This window comes from Nyctereutes procyonoides, unplaced genomic scaffold (assembly GCF_905146905.1).
Source record: "Nyctereutes procyonoides isolate TBG_1078 unplaced genomic scaffold, NYPRO_anot_genome, whole genome shotgun sequence".
Classification (NCBI taxonomy): domain Eukaryota; kingdom Metazoa; phylum Chordata; class Mammalia; order Carnivora; family Canidae; genus Nyctereutes; species Nyctereutes procyonoides.
In genome coordinates, this window is record NW_026575120.1 from 19,194,480 (window position 1) to 19,215,135 (window position 20,656).

The window sequence follows — 20,656 nt, forward strand, 5'->3', positions numbered from 1 at the left end:
AAATATACTACTTGTTTACTGATCGGAATTTAAGGAGGCAACTGAAATAGGCATCGCTGCAGTTATTTATGATTCAAACTTAGGAAAATAAGCCTACTATATTGAAAATTATTCATTTAGGGCTCTGTCACAAAGAGGTATCGCATCCTGTTGTTTATGTCACACCTGTTCTTTATGAGTCCTGGTGCGCAAGGAGGATCTTGAAGACAGGCATTAGTGTGATTCACAATATTTTTGGCCTCTCTTCAGGTTCTTGTTAAACTTCACAGTTTCTGAGGGTACATAATGAGGAAAAGTAACTATCCAGGTTTTTTTTACCTGTATGTGCATGACTGTCCCTTAATTCTGGATATTTTCTTTGTTTTACCAGCAGTTCTTACACCTTTGAGCCGTATTTCTTTTGGGTGGCACTGGATCTCTTTATAAGCCTCACTTACTATAGTCAGGATTTTGTAAGCATATGAAGGAGACTAAGACAAAATTAATGAGAAAAACTAGAGGGAAGAAGTGCCCAGATTTTGCAACAGTAGTAATAACGAAGAAGAAAGCCATGTATCACATTATTGACATGGACAAAACCACAGGCCAGTTTGCAGGGCCTCTGGACTAGTGGCCCCGGGTAACACTTCGAGAACCCTGGTTCTCACTATGGATTGGATTGTCCCTCACGGTCCACTCATGGAGTAAATTCTCATACAAAGGAAGACAGCCTGGAGTCTTTCATAGCTGTGGCTCTGGAGGTGCCTTATTCTGTGTTGGTGACAGCTGTGACAACTGCCATGTTTATTGGAATGGGTGAGGCCCTGGAAAACAATTTTTACACAAGTTTTACAGATGGGACCCTGTTCCTGAATTGTATCTTCACATATGTCTTCCCAGTTTTATCTCCACATTGTAACAACCCCCGTCTTACAAGAGCAGTTATTCCTGAGACCAGTTACCCTTTGGTCTCCACTTTGCATCCCGTTCCGTGACACTGTCATGTGAGCCGTTCTCCGGGAGGTCCTCATGCTAGCAGTATTTCCTCTCCACATTCTTCTCATAGAGAGGACCACCATCCTAACATGGACTTTACAGAACAGGGAAAACCAGGGCTTACCAGGATCCTTAGCAGTACTTGCATGGCACAGATGCACCCCGTACTTATAGGGCCTTTTAAGGGGAATGAACAGATGCAGAGGGCGGGAAGCTCTCCCTCATGTCAGTGCTGTTTGCTCCCAGGTCATTTGACTGTTAAGCCTTTGAGGGATAAAAACCTCTGTCACAGGGGATCCCTGGGTGGTGCAGCGGTTTAGCGCCTGCCTTTGGCCCAGGGCGCGATCCTGGAGATCCGGGATCGAATCCCACGTCGGGCTCCCGGTGCATGGAGCCTGCTTCTCCCTCTGTCTGTGTCTCTGCCTCTCTCTCTCTCTCTCTCTCTCTCTCTCTCTCTCTCTGTGACTACCATAAATAAGAAAAAAAAATGATTAAAATGTTAAAAAAAAAAAAAACCTCTGTCACATTCCACCTCTGCAACATTAAGGCTCCTTTACTGATGCAGTTTGGAATAAAGCCGTTCAGTGGAGGAGGAAGGGGAAGCGTTATTGCTGTCGTTACTGAGGTCCTAGAGTCACTGTGAATGACTGCCTGTGAGTGACTTCACCTCCATCGGGGAATCGCTAGATTATGGAAGATCTGAGTGATGGTCTCTGAAGCAGGCCTTGTTAACATTGGCTGCACATTACGATCTCTGGGGTGTGCAGGCTGTACTACATACAAATTAAATCAGAGTCTCTTGAGGGGGGCTTGGGCATCAATATTTTGATGAGACTTGAGTGACTCCAGGGTGCCTCCATAGTTAGGAGCCATTGCTTTAAAAGAGCCTCCAGATGTAGAGCTGGCTGGTTCCTTGCTGACAAGAGGGTTGAAGTTCCCAACTGTAACTGTAGAACTATCAGTTTCTCCCATCAGCTTTATCAGGTTTTTCTTTTCTGTCTTTTCAAGCTCCTTTGTTCAGGGCACACACATTAGGATCATGATGTCTTCTTGGTCTTAAGTACTGTCTTTTTATCATTTTGTGATGTCCTTCTTTGTCCCTGGTAATTTTCTTTCTAAAGTCTACTTTACCTTATACAGCCACTCCTTTTTTTTTTTTAAGATTTTTTATTTATTCATGAGAGACACAGAGAGGGAGAAAGAGAGGAGACACAGGCAAAGGGAGGAGCAGGCTCTATTCACAGAGCCCGATATGGAACTCTATCCCAGGTCTCCAGGATCACGCCCTGGACTGAAGGCAGCGCTAAACCACTGAGCCACCCCAGGGCTGCCCCAGCCACTCCTTTCTTAAAATTAATGTTTGTATGATATATCTTTCTCCATCCCTCAAGTTACCAAAGTCATTGAATTTGAAGTGAGTTTTTTTGTAAACAGCCTATAGTTGTGCTGTGTTCGTTTCTTAACCGCTCTGCCAGTCTCTTCTTTTAACTAGTGTATTTAGATAACTTAATGGTTAGAGTTTATGTGTCTCAAGTTCACAGTTTACATAACCAGGTACATTTTTATTGTAAAGAATTCTGCAAAGAGATTAAATTCAAAATAGCTATCAGCAGGAACTTAACCAAGGGGGTCTTTGTTTATTCACGTGATTTTATAGCCAAAGTAAGAATTGATATCCACTTGAGAAGTTTTCTAGACTAGATTTATCATAGCTCAATTGTGTGAGGTCTCGGGGTCTCAGCTGCCCATTTGTTCATGTGTTTCACGGACCCAGAACTTTTTTCTGAGGAACATTTTCAGCCTGTCTGGGGAAGTCCTGCCCAGCTCCACACCGAGGTTGGGTGGCCTTTTGCTCTGGTACCTGGCTCGGGAGCCATAAGCGGATGTCACTGATACCAGGACCTCAGCAGCTGATAACGTTTGCACGCGCTCTTAATGAGCAGCGTAGCACATTGACAGATTTACACACCCTCACCGGTGGTACACCATCCAGTTATTGCTGCACACATGTTCCTGTATTTGTGTCTGTGTGAACGTCCTTTGATTTCGGATGTTTACATGGTAATAATAGCACTTTTTATACCTGTGAACTGTATTCCTTTTGTGTGACACCAGGTTTCTTTGTAAGGCAGTCAAGACATCATAAGCATGTGAAGAAGAGTAAGAGAATTAATGAGAAAAGTGAGAAGAGGGGAGTCTCCAGATTTTATAATACAATAACAATGGAAGAAAAAGGAAGAAATCCAGCTGTATCAAATTATTGACATTGCTAAAACCACAGGCACAGTCGCTGATAATGTTTGCACGAGCTCTTAATAAGCAGTGTAGCACGTGGAGGGATTTCCACGCCCACGGAAATCAGTTACTCACCTTCCACTTACTATTGCTGCAGGACGCATTGTCCCAGATTTAGTGGCTTAAGTTCATCATATTCATATGTTGACAGAGTCGGAGGTTCAGAAAGGACCTGGTGGGCTGGCTTGTGTTCCAGCATGACCGGGCCCCATCTGGGCAGGCTGGAAGGTGGGGCCGACAGCGAGCGGTTCACACCATCTGAAAGCTCCTTCACTCCTGATCTGGCAGCAGGGCTGTAGTCACACAGGGGCCAGGATGGCTCATAGGATGGCAAGGCCTGGCTCTGCTGCATGGCTTCTTCACAGCAGGGCAGCCTCAGTGTAGTTTCACTTCTTACCCAGCAGTTGGGGCTCCCATAGGAGGTGCTCCAGCAAGCAGAGTGCACACCTTCTCAGGCCCAGCGGTTGCAGACGCACTCAGGTCCAGGGCGTCAAGGCAGGGGAGCAGAGACCAAATCATGTGGGGGGTCATGACTGACTTGAGAAAAAAATTGGGGAGCACTACCTTACAAGTGATAGTTTAAGGAATTTTTTAAACTTGGAGAATCTATAAAAATAGATAATATTTAACTATCATCCGAAAACTGCATCTAATAGATCATATTGTTTCACTTTCCTATGGAATTGGTTTTTTTAGAGAGAGAGAGAGAGAGAGTGAGTGGGAGTAAGGGTGAGAAGGGGCAGAGGGAGAGGGAGAAGCAGACTCCCCACTGAGCAGGGAGCCTGACACAGGACCTGATCCCAGGACCCTGAGGTCCTGACCTGAGGCAAAGGCAGACACTTAACTGACTGAGCCACCCAGGTGCCTCCAAGATGGAATTGTACATTAATGTACATTCCATTGTACATTAGTCTTATGATGTTACTAAATTTGCTCTAGGAATTTTGTAGAGGCAGTGACTTTCCTAATCCTAAAATTACATTTATGATTCTTTTAGTTTATTATTTCATGGGCACAGTGAATCGTGTATCATTTAGTGCCCGTGTTATAGCGTTGGAGACACTGAAGCTTTGAGAATTGACCTTATCCAAAGTCATAGAGCAAGTTAATGGTTGAATGGAATTAAAATTCAGGTCTGTCTCTCTCCTGGGCCAGATTTTCTCTGTGAGAACTTTCCCTGGCTTTGTTATCAGGTGTCACTTTATGACTTGCTGCCTCCCAGGGATCTAGCGTGACCAAAATGTAGCTTGGCATTCTGAGCAGATTATTATATTAAAAAGGATGTTTCTTTTGGGTTGACATACCTCATAGCTCCCGATGGTCAATATTAAAGTAGTTTCTTAGTGTACTTTTAACCCCAAAGGGAAAACACCTTTTTTCTTTCATTGAGTGTTGTGTTTTCCCTTGGTGATCAAGTTGAGATGTGTGTCCGTGTCTGAGTCTGTGTTTGTAAGGATGTGAACAAAAGTGTGGTATGGGATTCATTCTTCCAACCTCATACTGGTTAGAAAATACTTTTTTTTTTAACTGTTTAAGATTCAAATTGTTATATTTTTGCTATAGTGGTTGTCCAGAAAATATAAGAAAATCCACAAACCCATATCCAAACAAAACCCAAAAATCTATATGGTGGCACACAGGAAGCCCTTCTTAGCATGACTCATGAGGCCATCATGATTTGGAACCTGCTTCATGTCTTGTCCTGTTCTTCACCTGGCCCCTATCTCAGCCTTACAGAATGTATGTTATGTGCCTTTCTGAAAGCCCCACACTTTCACCCCATACTCTTGTATACTGTTGTATATACAGGTCAGGCTGCCTGGAGGGTCCTCACGCTCCCTGCACTAAGTCTGTTTGCTATACAGGTCGCCTCCTTAATGTCATTCAGATGCTTGCCTCTCTGGGCACCTGTCCCTGTGTCTCCCAAGCAGAAATTGAGATCTCTCACTGGCACCCCTGACCCTAACCATTTCTGCTGTAGCTGCTCATTTCTGTGTGTAGCTGCTCATTTCTGTGCTCTCCAGGGCAGATCCATGTTTTATTCATCTTTATGTCTGTCACCAATGACAGAAGGTGCTTTTTGAAGGATCATTGAGTGAATGAGTGACTGGATTAATCGGTTTACAGAAGCATATCCCATTATTCACTATCACCTTACCTTTACTTACTGTCCTTGTGGCCCTGGAATGTTTGCAAGAAATGATACATTATTCAGATTTCATTTAAAGTATTGACAAGGTTGGGCCGTAGCTGCAAACTTTATGCTACAAAGTGGATGTTCAAAGTCCAAAAAGAAAAAAGGATTGGGGTTTTAAAGTGTGCTTTTCATGCTGATTCACCAGGTAGTTGTGGGGATTGGCTCCTCTCCCCTCCTGTGACCCCCTAGAAGCAGCAGGGATGGTGGATCTAGCCTTGGTATAGTATATGTTCACTGAGCATCTGGTCGTAGTTCTTCTCCCATAAGAAACTCCATTGCCTAATTCTTCATTTTTACTCTCTATCTTTTGTACTGGTTTGGGGTTAAATCAGTATTCCTCAAAATTAGTCCTCTGACCCAATTTAACAGATCTGGTATAGGACTCAAGAATCTGCCTTTTCTTTCTTTTCTTTTTTTAAATATATTTTATTTATTTATTCATGAGAGACACAGACTGAGAGAGAGAGAGAGGCAGAGACACAGGCAGAGGAGAAGCAGGCCCCACGCAGGGAGCCCGATGCGGGATTCGATCCCAGGACTCCAGGATCATGCCCTGAGCCGAAGGCAGGCGCCAAACCACTGAGCCACCCAGGGATCCCCGAATCTGCCTTTTCTGAAGCTTACCAGTTCCTACTGGCATAGATGAATATGTGTCCACTAATGTCTGTTATGGGAGAAAATTGTGACCTATATTCTAGGCCTTGGATTCTTTTCTTGCTCTTCAGCTTGGTGTGGCTTATATGTAATTCAGAAGTTCCACAGAAATACTCATATTTTCCCCCAGATGTCCAGTTATTTGCTCTGCTAGCCTATTTATAAAACTAAAATTAATTTTTATCACTAATTAGATAAGTTAGTCAAATAAAAGAAATGCTTATATAAGGTGCAGCTAATGATTTTCCTTGAAGCACAAAGTAGTTAATGTTGATGCTTTGAACGTACATTATGATTCAATTTTTTTTAAGATCCTATTTATTTTTTCATGAGAGACAAAGAGACACAGGCAGAGAGAGAAGCAGGCTCCCTGTGGGGAGCCTAATGTGGGACTGGATCCCACCACCCCAGGATCACGATCTGAGGCAAAGGCGGCAGACACTCAACCACTGAGCCACCCAGGTGCTCCTGCTCTTCAACCTTTTAAACTCCTGCTCCTTGCTGCTGTCTGCATCTGTGGTTATCAGCTCCCCCAGAGCATCCTGGATGTCCTGTTCCGCCATGTGTTGAGAGGAAGTCTTGCAGCCATTGGGAAACGTGCCCGACAGCGGCTGCTCTGACTTCCCTGCCCCGGATGCTTGTTCTGGAGTCCTCACAGGACTCCCCACTCTCTTGGTTCACCTGCTGCCGTGTTGAGCCCCTTACACTCCCTTTACTCCAGCTGGGCATCTAGACTGTGTTTTTTCATCATTGGTTTCTTAAAGTTAGGGAGGGAGATGGATCTGCAGTGTCTTGTGAGAAGAAGCCCGCAGTCCTTGAAGAGTGCCAGCTTGGGGAGACACGGAGGCTGCGAGCTGAAGGTCTCAGCGGCCTTCCATATGCTCTGGCCAACTCTAGGGCACAGAGGGACGTAGCACGCAGAGGCCCATGTCCCAGGCAGCCACACCCAGGCCTTGTCAGCTCCTGCAGGAGCCCTGCTGTGTCATTAAACCTGGACTTCATCAAAGTCCATTTTCCCCAGAACTTCTGCTATTACTTCGGACTCCAATGTCTTGGCTGTTTATTTGCACTCTGACCCATCCTGCGGCCTTGACCTGCCTTTTCTTAGGCTTTACCCCTCCCTCTCCAGCCTGAACCCCAGCGCCTTGACCTCCCTGCCCTGCACACCTGTCCTGCAGAGTCCGGTCCCGGATCAGGCTTCCCCATCCTTGGGCAGTTCTTCATGCTGCCATAGGAGAGCCGCTGGAGGTTCGGACGCTGCTGTCAGTGTGGGTTTGTCACCTCTGGCCTGGCTGTGCCTTGTGCCAGCTCCCATTCCCTGGCCACCATCCCAGCCCTCCACCCCTCTCCCCTTGGAATCCCCTCAGCCTCGGCCTGACCTTCCTTCCACTTTACAGAGAAATGGCCGACATTAGTTCTTGGGCCTTCCTTTGGCCTCTTGCCCCGAGCCTGCGGGACCTGCACCCATGCTCTCCTACTCCTGCCCTGTTGGGGAGAACAGACAATGCTGCTCTGTCCAAGACCATGTCCTTTCTGGGTCGTGGCTCCCACCCACCTCTCAGGTTCTCATTCCATCTGTGGATCCTCATGCCTCGTACTGTTTGTTCCTTTCTCCCCAATGTATGCATGGTTGTTTCTTTATTCTGTTTTTTAAAGACTTATTTATTTGAGAGAGAGCGTGCTCGTGAGCAGGAGGAAGAGAGAATCTCAAGTAGACTCCCTGCTGAGTGCTGAGCCTGACCCAGGCCCAATCCTGTGACCCTGAGATCATGACCTGAGCCAAAATCAAGAGTCAGACACTTAACTGACTGCACCACCCAGGTGTCCCTTTCCTATTTTTTTTTTTTTTTAAGAAAATGCCATCAACTCTGAGTTCCTCTAGCTGCTGCTTTGTTGCATTAATTCCCTTCTAATCAAGCACCTTCCTTCCCACCCTCCTGCCCTTCCTTTGGGCATGGGGTGTCCATTAGGGCTGTGGGAACACTTCTGGTGTTCACAGAGCTCACCTTCTAGTGCGGGGGAGCGGTAACAAGTAGGTGGGTAAGTAAACATGTTCACATAATGTGGGAGGCAGACAAACGGGTTAGCGGTGGACAGAGTGGTGGGGGCTCGTAGGGGTGAGACCAGAGAAGGCCTCTTTGAGGACTTGGCTTTGGGCTGAGACCTCACTGCACCTCAAGCAGAGGGGAGAGAAAAGGCAAAGGTCCTGAGGCAGCAGCAGTAACTCCCCAACTGCAAGGAAATGAAAGGAAAACGCAACTCCCTCCACTCACTGTGGCCACTTCAGCTGCCATCCCCCTTCACACCTGGCTTGCAGCCCTGTCACTCCTCTGAAGGAGGATGGTGATAAGTGATGATAAGGTCACCAGTGACCGTCTAGGGGCCGGGTTGGTCCCTGCTATACTGGAGCTTGCTGGAACGTGGGTGTGGTGCAGTCCCTGGCTCCCTCTCCTGCTGCTCCTGCCTCGGCCTCCCTGCTGACACACAGACTCTTTGGGGTGGGGGTGCCCCAGCCTTGGCCCTCCTGCGGCTCCTCGAGGTGGGGGCACCCCGGCTTCGGCCTCCCTGTGGCTCCTCAGAGTGGGGGCACACCAGCCTCGACCCTCCTGCTTCCTTTTTAAGGCTGCTTCCTGCAGCTCCTTGGGATGGGGGCGCCCCAGCCTCAGCCCCCCTGCGGTTCCTCAGAATGGGAACCCCCAGCCACACCACTCGCACTCATAGCTGCCTCCATGCAGGGAGGCCCATCCACTGAGCTCCTGCCCTCACACAGCTCTGCAAATCCACACCCCAAATCCTATCTCCCCTGTAACTGGAATCACACTATGCCTCTCCTCCCCTCTCCTCCCCTCCCCTCCCCGCTGTCCCATTTCTTAACTACGTTGTCTCGAGTTCTTTTTGGCTTCTCATCCTCTCTGCTGGCATTGCCATAGCTCAGGCCTTTGTTCATTGTCGCTGAACTGTTGTGGTTCTCCCCTGTTGCCATATGACCTCACTCCTTGGCCCCACGCTCCACTGCCGCGGGCTGACGGTCCCTACGTGGTGCCCCGGCTCCTCTGGTGGCAGCCACTAGGCTGGGCTCCAGGCTGGCCTGTGCTGCGGTGAGAGGGAGCTGGTGGGCCAGCCTGGTGCACCCTGCATGACCGCCCACCTACCCCTCCTGCCTGGTCCAGGCCTCGCTCTGCACCTCAGCTTTGCTGAATTGCCAAACTCAACATGATGGCTTTTAGTGTGTTCAGTGTCGTAGCTTAGGCTGCTATGTTTGCATAGAATGCCCTCTCTGATTTTGCCATCTTGGCAAACACCCCCTTGGTCTTCGGTTCTGGTGAAATGCCTTCTATCAAACTGTTCCTCCCCTCAGTAGGCAGAGTTTCCCCTCCTTTTTGTCCCCTCCCACTTGAGGCAGATTCACTCAGGTGCTTGTCCTGTCTTCATGCCTGTGTTGCTTCCCTATCTATCTTTCTCTTTGAGAGCACAGTGATTTTATTATGTTTATTTTATATTTCTAGTATAAAACACAGTCCACAGGAAATAACACACATAAGAAAGATCAGTGGGAATGAGAATCACCATGCCATGTGAATGTGAAGGTGTCAGTCTGGGGGTCCCTGGGGAGGACTCCAGCCCACTGCTACCCTGGAACCACAGCATGCCTTGGCTCCCTGCGTACTGTCAAATACCCAAGAGCCTTCGTGATAGGTAGGTTGTAGTTTTGTGGGGGGAGAAAATGCCTCTGAAAAGGAAGTCAGCTGTTAGTAGTAGTGATGAACCAAGGATGAGCTCTGAATAAAGTGAGGTTCTTAGAAATTTCTGGTAGATTAAGGTGCTGGGGTTGTCCACATTGGTCTGTAACACGAACAATTACACACCCAGTGCAGTATATAGAACTAAGAAAAGGCAATTCATGAATTGTTGCAGCAAGGACACCAGTCAGTACAACCATTTCTCATCAAATAAAAGAAATGTTGCATGAGGGTTGAAAACAACAATAAACTTGTGTCAGGCCATGTCCAGAAGCTGCTATGGACTGACACACCGTGATGAGCAGAGAGTAGAGTGTGTACAGACATTTCCCAATGCTGGCAGCTGAGGAAAAGCCTGAAGTGGTTACTTTTTATTGTTTTTTATGGGGAAAATTACTTACATGTGGTACCTCAGCATTTGAAGATTATGGCAGCCTCAGGAGCACCTCTCTCACAAATGGCAAATGTCTACTATTTTTCCTTGGAAAACAGAGCTGATAACAGATGGCACTGTAATAATGTCTCATTTATCTCACATGGTCTGGGAATGAGAAATTCCTTCTGAGCAGGATTCTCTCTCTCTCTCTCTCTCTCTCTCTTTTTTTTTAGCAGGATTTTCTAACTGAAAATCATTGATGCACCAAAATAGTTAAAAATTACTATTAGGAGCGAACTCTTTCTCAGGTATTTCTCTATTTCTCCTTGTACAGAGTAAGGAGGATACACTCTTATAGTGAAGTGACGTTTTCAAAGGCAATTTACATGGGTAGAGTGTTTTTGTATTCGGTGTCTCAGAGATTTAAATTCAAAACAAATAATGTTGGGCCTCTCCCTCTCCCTCCCTGTCAGGACGCCACTGTGCACTACTGTCAGCATTTCAGCCTGTTCTAGATTTTCTTTCCTCATATACTCTTTTTTTGTTGTTTAAAATATATTTTATGAAGATTCCCTCTTAAGATTTACTACTTTGAACGTCTTGTAGACTATGAATTTAGGTGATTGTTATTTAATAACTGTTAAAATTGTTGAGTCAGCATAAAAGAAAAGTCCCAAGGGTGGATGTGAAAATTATCTGTGTGGCCAAATGGTGGTTTTTACAATGAACTTTATATTGTTAATTCTGACTTCTGTTTTTCATGCTTCTGCATCTTTGCCCTGCTTTGAGCTGCTAATGTTGCATATGAAAAGTGACTTCTAGGGAGTAACCTCTCAGAGCGGGGTATGTTCCAGGCAGTCACTAAAAAGTCTGGTGGGCACAGGCAGATAGATCACAACTGCCCTGAGACTCTGTTTGTTCACTTGTCAAATGACAAGGCTGGACTAGATGATCTACAGAGTCCTGAGAAACTGAAAAAAATAGGTCAGCAAAGAAAAGTTTAAAATCTCTGAAGACCAGGGCACCTGGGTGGCTCAGTGGTTGAGCATTTGCCTTTGGCTCAGGCCATGATCCTGGGGTCCTGGGACTGAGTCCCTTCAGAGAGCCCGCTTCTCCCTCTGCCTGTGTCTTTGCCTCTCTCTCTGTGTCTGTCATGAATAAATAAATAAATCTTAAATAAAAGCCTCTGAAGACCAGGGTGTCTGGAGGATTTAATGGCCACTTTGGGTCCCAGAGGAGGAGTTCAGCTTAAGAGACAAAAGGTAGACTGGTGGGGAAGTGTGTCTTAAGAAAATTCAAGGCCTCTTCAGGGGAGACCCACTATTATCGTAAAGTATACATAATGTAAAATTTGCCATTTTAACTATTTTTAAGTGTACAGTTCAATGACGTTAAGCATATTTACACTGTTGTGTAACCATTACAGCCCACATTTCTAGAACTTTTTCATCATGTCAGACTGAAACTTGGGGCCCATTAATTACTAACTCCCCATCCCCTGCCCCCCAACCCCAATTCTGGCATCACCAGTCTACTTGCTGTCTCTAGGAGTTTGACAGTATAGACACCTCATATAAATGCAACCATAGAGTATTTGTCCTTTTGTGTCTGGCTTATTTCACATAGCACGTCTTTGAGATTCATTCATGTTGTAGCATGTGTCAGAATCTGCTTCCTTTTTAAGGCTGAGTAATAGTCCATTGTGTGTATCTACCATGTTTTATCTAGTCATCGGTTGATGGAGGTTTGGGTTGTTGCCATCTTTTGATATTGTAAACAATGGGGGTATGAACGTGTGTACAAGGATCTGTTCGAGTCTCTGTTTTTATTTCTTTTGGGTACATATCCAGAAATGGCATTGCTAGATCATGTGATTAACTCTATGTTTAACTTTTTGAAGAACTGCTAAGCTCTTTTCCATAGTGGATGTACCATTTTACATTCCCACCAGCATTGCAGGAGGGTTCCACTTTCTCAAAGGAGGAAGAGCAGTTGTATATGCACGACTAGAGCCCATCTTTCTCATGAGGCCTCTGGCAAGACCTATAATTAGGACAGTAGATTGAGGCCATAGTATGGAGGGTCTTGAAGGCCTGGCCATGGTCTTGATACTTTATTCTCTAGGCTACAAGAAGCCAGTGAGGGAAAAGCAGGGTTAGAACAGTACTGTAGGAAAGCTGAGGTCCATATGTGCAGGATGGATTGGGCCCTGGGAGTGGGACATGGGTTGGCAGAGGATTGTAGTTATCCTGCTGAGAGACCTGACCTAGGCTCCATGTGAGAAGGTGGGAAAGGCAGTGATGGTGGAGACCCTTCTGCGATCAGCAGGCAGCATTGGCCATACCTGTGTACACTCACTGAGTGAGGGTAAGTAAGAGTGTGAGGGTAAGGAGTGGTACCCCCTTAACCTCCAGCTTCTTGATTTCTGAGATCCTATGTTGATGATAAGATGCCGAGAAGGGCCTATGTCTGCTTAGTTCCTCACCTGCTGAAGGAGCAGACATCAGCAGCAGACCGTGGAGCTATGTCTTGGATGCCTGGAGGGGTCCCCCCCTAGTGGGTCATCCCACGAACAGCCTGGTCCCCTAGAATAGCAGAAGATGAGCACTAGGATGCTTGCTCAGGAAGTGGAAACACCAAACTCAAAGTAAACATAGTGTCTATGGGGAGAAAGAGGGGAAAAGAGGGTGCCAATTAGGGTATCTAGCCCCAAATCTCAACTAGCTCCAAAGTTTTTATTTTGATCTTTAATTTGCATAATGCATAAAATGATGTTATCCTATGCAAAACCAGTTTGCTTTGCATTTGACCTGCTGGTGCATGCGGCTCATTGGCTAGCTGATAGGCCATTTCTTCTGCCTCAGAATGCTTCTGCCCTTCTCAACCTCCTAGTGTTTCCACCTCTGAAGATCTCCAGGAGGCACAGCGATCCATTGAGGTGTCCTTTGTGTTACAAGCAGACTGAGAGTGTGCAGGTGTGGGAGGGTGTGCCTGGGGGTGTGGTGGGTGGAGGCTGGGTGTGGGCTTTAGTGGACACAGGCTGCAAGAGATTTTTCTATATGACTTATTTAAAATGGAATTAAGAGATCTAAATGAGATTTATAAGGCATAATTAATTTAATTAGGTAGAGTATGGGGAAATATGTTAAAAAGTTGATGTAATAACTTTTTCCAAACATGGGACTTGGAAGACAGTGAGAAAGCAGCTGAACTGGTGGCGTGTGGGCTTAGCCCATGCGCCCTGGCCTTCCCAGTTTGCAGGGCTGTGCCTGAGGCCACCGATCCTGCTGCTGCCTGGCACACTGGGCTGAGGACACGGGCGCCGCCACTGCGGTTCTTCTGACGTGCTCATGAGAAGCCCTGTAATAAGAATTAGTATATTCTCTGGGTCTTTATAAGTAGATGCCAATCTCTTCAGATGGTTTCATGTATCTCTTCCTGCACTTTCAAATCTGTGGATTCTGATTTTTAAAAGTTAGTGATTCTTATCCTGGTGCCGAAAAAGAAAATGACTTAGTTAAAAAACCCTCTTCAGCCCACGTACATTTTTATCTGCACATTAAACTGTCAGCAGCCTTGCCCACATTTATAGAGAAGGTACACCGGCTGACACGGGAACAGGAGCTTGAGGCCCTGCTGCCAACCCCTGGTAGGCCCGTGTGAGCTGTGTGGACACTGTTCCCAAGAGCAGCTCCTTCCTCCCTCCCTGCCTCCTTTTACCCCTGGAAGCTGGTGGTTTCCCCAGCTGCTGCAGACAGCGTTGGAGGTGGGGAAGAGCCTGTTTCCTCAGTGAGTACTAATTGCCTGAGAGAATGAACAGACTTTGAAGGGAACCACTTCACATTTTCAAAGAAGTCCTTTGAGCTTCCTGAGAAATGAACCCCCTCTTTTCTGCCATGAATGGCCCTGCAGGGACTCTGAATTCTGTTCCAGCATGAGCCCTGCAAAACCTCTCTCACCTTCCCTGCCTCTGAGGGCCTGTGAGCAGTATGCCCTGTTACCCAAGGAGTTGAAGGGGGGTCTTCAGTCAAGAGCTCCCGCTGGTGACCGCGCTTGGGCCCTCAGGTCACTGTGCTGGCTGCCAGCGGATTTTGAATCCAGAGGCAGGCCCTCCAGATGGTCGTGAGAGATGAGGCTACCTTGAAACCCCGCAGTACCAGACTCTTCTCTGTGGCACCTGAAGGAGATCCAGACTTTGAACAGGATCAGAGAGGCTTAAGGACGAAAAGCTCTGACACAGCAGTGAGTGGAGCAGAGAACCTGGCAGCGTTTGTGAGGAAGACCTATAGTGCCCACAAACGTAGAGGGAGTGAGGGAAAACGGAGGGGTGCCTTGCCAGAGGCCTGGAGAACTGTCACTACCCTTGTGCAGCCAGTTATTGCCCTGGCGATGCACTTTTGCAGCTCCTCCAAGACCAAGGAGGGGTGTTCCAGCTAAAGCTGGGAGTTGGGCAAAGAGGAGGGAAGAGACCTGCACTAGGAAACATGGGGAATCAGAGGTCAAAGGTGAAGGAGCCTAGCTGGTGATTGGTTGGATTTGTATGGGAGTCTTTTCTGACACCCACAATACCAGCGATGTCAGGAAGGCAGTGGAATCTAGGTGGTGGGGAATCGTTTGCCTCTTTGGAAAAAGTCTGTCACATCAGGCCCTTGGGAGGCTCATCCTGAGAGCTGACGGGTCACAATTTCAACTTCACAAGTGAAACTGTGACATTTCAGTACCAGTAATGTGGCATAGAACACAGTTTGGGGGGGCCTTAAATAGGCATTCCAAGTAGTCTGGCTCTGGAGCACTGGCTGTGCTGCTTCTCAGAGGTGGGAAGGGTAATATGGAATTAAATAAGATGTGCACCTGCCACTGTGCTGGGTATTTTATGTATCATGAGCTTTAGTGCTACCAGAAGCTTCCAAAGGTCCACTCTGAAGTGCTCTAAATAGATTGCTTTGGTCAGTTTATCTGAAATGGCTATAATTCCTAACAGATAACTTTAACATTCTTTTACAATTAAATAAATGTAATAATTACAGTATTTAATTATATTGCAGGAAGTGTGGATGATAGCAGAAAAGAAAAAACTGTACAACCCAACTCCACATCACAGCCGATGTTACTTTGGCATGTTTCTCTACTGTCCATTTTCTGACTGCCTCTGTATGGTATAAATATAGTTTTGTATTCAACATCACAAACTTTAGTGTTTATCTAAAGTCTTCATAACTATGATTTTGAATTGATGGTATTTTGATTTCTTGGGGATTTTTAATGCGGGAGCATTTTGGGTTCTCAAATACTTATTACACGTAGAGATTTAATTTAATGTTTTAAAAGGCCTTTTGGGCTAGACCTCGGCTGTAAAAAAAAAAAATACTCAGCAGCCAAGGTTAATTTTAAAAACTACCTTTGTGTTTTCATCAACAGGGATCTACCGCACAGAGAAGGATAAAGGCACTCTGTATGAGCTTACGTTCAAAGGGGAGCAGAAGCATGAATTCAGGCGACTTGTCTTGTTTCGACCCTTTGGCCCTATCATGAAAGTAAAACAAGAAAAGCTCAACATGGGCAACACACTCATCAACGTTATCGTGCCACTGGCAAAGCGGGTAGACAAGTTCCGGCAGTTCATGCACAACTTCAGGTCGGTTGGTACATGTTTACCCTCCTCAGTGTGGCATGTGTTAAAATGCTGGTATCATTTCCTGTCATCGCGCTCGTTTCCCCAGCCAAGTACAAAGGCCCCTTTCTCTTCTTGTTCAACTGTTTCCTTCATGTGAAATTATCCTTTGCCTTTCCCTAAAGCAACTAGAAAACTGCCAGACAGATTTATCTTCCGAAGCAAAAATTCTGAAGAGTGGCTTCTCACCAGGACCTGCAGAAATGGCCTGATGCCTACTGTGTCCAGGGCTAGCTTGGGTTTAGGGTCGGGTTTGAGATACGGCACAGGCCACGCTGCCTCATCAGTGGAGGGAGGCCTCTCCCTGACTCTGGAAGGCCAGCGCCCCCCATCGCCCGTGGACTTGGCTGGAGGATGTGTGCCCTCAGCTGCCCAAGGTCTGCATGGGCTGTCCTGCTCCTGCAGCTGCTAGGATTGATTGAATCAGCATCCATTTTTTATTCAAACCTACATCTCAGAGATTAAATTTCGAATTATACCAAGAAGTTTCCAAGTACACGCTTTTATACTGCTCAAGAAGAGGGGTTTCTTTTTTTATGATTTTTTAATTTATTCATTTGAGAAAGAGAGAGCACGAGAATGGGGAGAGGGAGAACCAGACCGTCTGCTGAGCCGGGGAACCCAACACGGAGCTCCATCCCAGGGCCCTGGAATCATGACCTCAACTGAAGGCAGACGCTTAACTGACTGAGCCACCCAGGCACCCTGTGAGGGTTTGTTTTCAGATGCAGTAATGTAGTTTTTACATGTGTATCTTGAATCCCTTTATGTGCGGTATCAGCTTTTATAAGCTATCATGGCTAACATTCATATCACCAGTCACTGGTGTAGCTAGGTAAGCTAACTTACCTAGCTAGCTTATTATAAAGATAAAAGTTATATATGTCTAATTATAAATCTTGAACGATAACTTATTTTTATGTTTTTTATGTTTTTTAAAGATTTTATTTATTTATTAGAGTGAGTGCACATGAATGAGGGGAGAGATGGTGGGAGAGAGAGAAGCAGACTCCTCGCTGACCTGTAAATCATGGCCCTGAAATCATGACCTGAGCTGAAATCAAAAGTTGGATGCTTAATGGACTGAGGCACCCAGGCACCCTTCACATTTGCTTTTAATCTTTTATCATTAAATTCACATTGTAAAAAGCCAGTAATGCTGTGTAAGGGTGTGGGTTGATACTTCTCAAAATTTTAGGTGATGAATGCAGTCTTTTTAAGATTTTTACATTTGAAGGGGAACTCTTATCTAAATAAACTTTAGGGGATCCCTGGGTGGCGCAGCGGTTTGGCACCTGCCTTTGGCCCAGGGCGCGATCCTGGAGACCCGGGATCGAATCCCACGTCGGGCTCCCGGTGCGTGGAGCCTGCTTCTCCCTCTGCCTGTGTCTCTGCCTCTCTCTCTCTCTCTCTCTCTCTGTGACTATCATAAATAAATAAAAATTAAAAAAATAAAAAATAAAATATTTTTAAAAATAAATAAATAAATTTTAGGCCCAGAATCCAATAGTCTTAGAAGAAACCTTTGGCAGTCACCTGGTCTGCTCCTCCCTTAGTTCAGGATCCCTCCAGAGCATCCTTGACGTTCAGTACTCTGTACAACACGTGTGCATGTGTGCCAGGTAACTGCCTCCTTCACTGGGCAGGCTGCTCTGTTGTTGAGCAACTCCAGATAGAAAACTTGCTGTTCTTTGGATCTGTCGTCCACCTCCCTGTAATTCATACCCAGTGGGTCTAGTTCTAGCCTCTAAGGAAATGACTGAACAAATCCATTGCCTCTTGGACATGATAGTCCCAGACCTATAAAGACAGCCATCACAATGCCCATTGTCTTTCCTTCCCCAGGTTCAGGAGTTGGGCCTTATATTGTGACATCATGCAAAGTAGGGCAGGCTGATCTTGTCATCTGTTCCCAGTTTGTAGATGCTCTGTTGGGCACCATCACTCCAGTGTCAACAGTGTCCTTTAGCTCCAGTAGTGAAGTGTGTCTGTGGAACTTTGGCTTCTTGCAGCCTTCCTTTGGTGTCTCTGTGTCCCCTGCCTTCTCTTTGGGATGGCAGGGTGCTGCTGGTTGATCAAGCATGATTTCCCAAGAAGGACTAAACCTGTGGTCGGCACTAGGCGTTAAGTCAAAGCATTGCTTCCAGCGGTGGGTAGGCCCATTTCTAGTTTGTAGTAAGTTTCTTTGGCTAGGAAGCTGCCTAGAGCTTCCCAGATTAAGGGCCAGGAGATTTGCATCAGCTGGTCATGAAGACCAGTCACTGAGCCTGCTGGGCTTGGCAAGGTCGTGCTGACACTGAAGCAGTGTCTGCCTGGTCCTTTGTAGGGCTCCGCGGCCCCGGGGTAGCAGGATTCTCTAGGTTATATATGATTGGCTATTGCCTTAGTGTCATGAGGATTGCATGTATTTAACAATAGGACTAAAACTAGAGGGGAAATATTGTTGAGAAAGGTAAAATGGGGGTACCTGGGTGGCTCAGTGGTTGAGTGTCTGCCTTTGGCTCAGGTCGTGATCCTGGGGTCCTGGGATTGAGTCCTACCTGGGGATCCTTGTGAGGAGCCTGTTCTCCCTCTGCCTATGTCTCTGATCTCTCTGTCTCATGAATAAATAAAATCTTAAAAAAAAGAAAGAAAGAAAAGAAAAAGGTAAAATGACTAGCTTGCCAGTCTCCAAAATTCAGATGGTGAAATGAAATGTAATGTTAGTTAATGTTTTAAAAACCAGTAAAATGTCTGCTGTGGCACAGAGGCAGGAGAAGGTGGGTGGGAAGGTTTACTACTTAGGTAGGATATTTGGAAGGCCTATGTGTGCCCGACACTCGACCAGGCATAGGGGCAAGAAGATGAGTTCTAGAGGTGGTGTCTGTATTCGTGTGGACTTAAAGCTCCTGGAACAGAGCTGGGAGCTGCAGCAGAAGTAAAAGTAAGGGACAATGGGTCACAAAGAAAGCTACTCAGGACAGAGGACACTGGAGCAGAAGCTGGTGGGGAGTCTGTATGCTAGGGGTTTCTGAGTGTGTTGGGTCTCTGCAAAAATGGAATAAGAAAGGGTATGCAAACCTGAGAGGATTTAATTCTGTGGCATTTCACATCAGCCAGCAGAGAACGGACTGTTCAGTGTATGGCAACTCATCAAACAGCAGAAAATATTAAATTCTTACTGCATACCAAAACTCAGAGTAAACGCTGGTCCATTAAATAATTAAATAGAATTAATACAAACCTAAAAGTATTGGAAAAAATACAAGGGGCTATTATTAAATATTTGACCTTGTCTTTATGAAATCCCTTCTTTTACAAGATTAGCAGATATTAACTGTGGCTGGGACCGCAAATGGCATGATGAATGACTTTTGTTTTCTTCTTTTGAATTCTGTTTTGTAAATTTTTATGTAGTTGCCATATGTTTTATGTTTTGTTTAAAAATTCAACAGAAGATATTTTTGGCCACTATAATTTAAATGTGGATTTTTAATTTGTGAAAGAGATGTATAGCTTTATACAATATTTAAATAATACAGAACACAAGGAATGAATTATTTAAAAATCCACTCCTTGCCCTGCCTCCCCAAATTAGCCATTTTTAACATTTTTTTTTTTTTTATAAATTAATTTTTATTGGTGTTCAATTTACCAACATACAGAATAACACCCAGTGCTCATCCCGTCAAGTGTCCCCCTCCGTGCCCGTCACCCATTCACCCCCACCCCCCGCCCTCCTCCCCTTCCACCACCCCTAGTTCATTTCCCAGAGTTAGAAGTCTTTATGTTCTGTGTCCCTTTCTGATATCTCCCACACATTTCTTCTCCCTTCCCTTATATTCCCCTTCACTATTATTCATATTCCCCAAATAAGTGAGAACATACACTGTTTGTCCTTCTCCGATTGACTTACTTCACTCAGCATAATACCCTCATTTTTAACATTAATTGAACTGTATCATAGGTACTTTTCTTTGAATATATGCAGATAGAAGAATAACTTGCTAGCTAGAAATTCTTTAATACAACATGAGTTATACTAGATACTGTTTTTAATTAAAGAACTACATTTTTACCTGACTCAATTTATAGAAGTGAATCTGAAGTATAATCTGAAGAAATTGCTGATCTTTAAGAAAACATTTCTCTACTGTGAGAGACAGTATAAGTTCTGAAGAGATCCCTCTAAGATTACCTTTTTTGAGAGAGAAAGCACGCACAAAGTGCATGAGGAGGAGATGCAGAGGGAGGGAGACTCCTAAGCAGCTCTGTGCCCAGTGTGGAGCCCAGTGCATGGGGCTCAGTCTTACAACCCTGAGATCATGACCTGAGCCTAAACCAAGAGTTGGATGCTTCCCCAGATGAGCCACCCAGGTGCCTCTGAGATCCTTCTAAAATTAAAAAAAAAAAAAAAAGATTTTGCATAACAGGAAATATTGGAATTATTGTGTATTTTTTGCTGCCTATTCTCACTTTAGACTGGATTGAGAGAAAAGTCACCCCAAGAAGAGGAAGTCAGCACGGTCATTCTTTCTCCCTCTCCTGCCTACCATCCTCCAGGGTGTTGGCTGTCTACTACTTTTACCCTGTCAGGGTTGCAGCCTTTGTGTTCTGCTCTGTGGCTTCAGAGTCTGTATGTACATTGCATGGCTCCATCAGCAGCCCTCAGACAACAGTGGCTGCAGCCCAGAGGTCTTGCATGGTTAGAGTCCATGGAGAGAAATTTTTTTTTAATAATAAATTTATTTTTTATTGGTGTTCAATTT

The 20,656-nt window shown here is 45.6% G+C and overlaps 1 protein-coding gene across 14 annotated transcripts in view; it reads left to right on the forward strand.

The window, feature by feature from the left end:
- CSGALNACT1 (chondroitin sulfate N-acetylgalactosaminyltransferase 1) overlaps positions 1-20,656 on the forward strand; it is a 328,453-nt gene that overhangs the window by 268,085 nt on the left and 39,712 nt on the right. For all 14 annotated transcript variants that reach the window (XM_055335069.1, XM_055335058.1, XM_055335060.1 and 11 more), the window contains one exon: positions 15,656-15,872. In XM_055335069.1, coding sequence (XP_055191044.1) covers positions 15,656-15,872 — 217 coding nt within the window. The remainder of the gene's footprint in view (positions 1-15,655; positions 15,873-20,656) is intronic.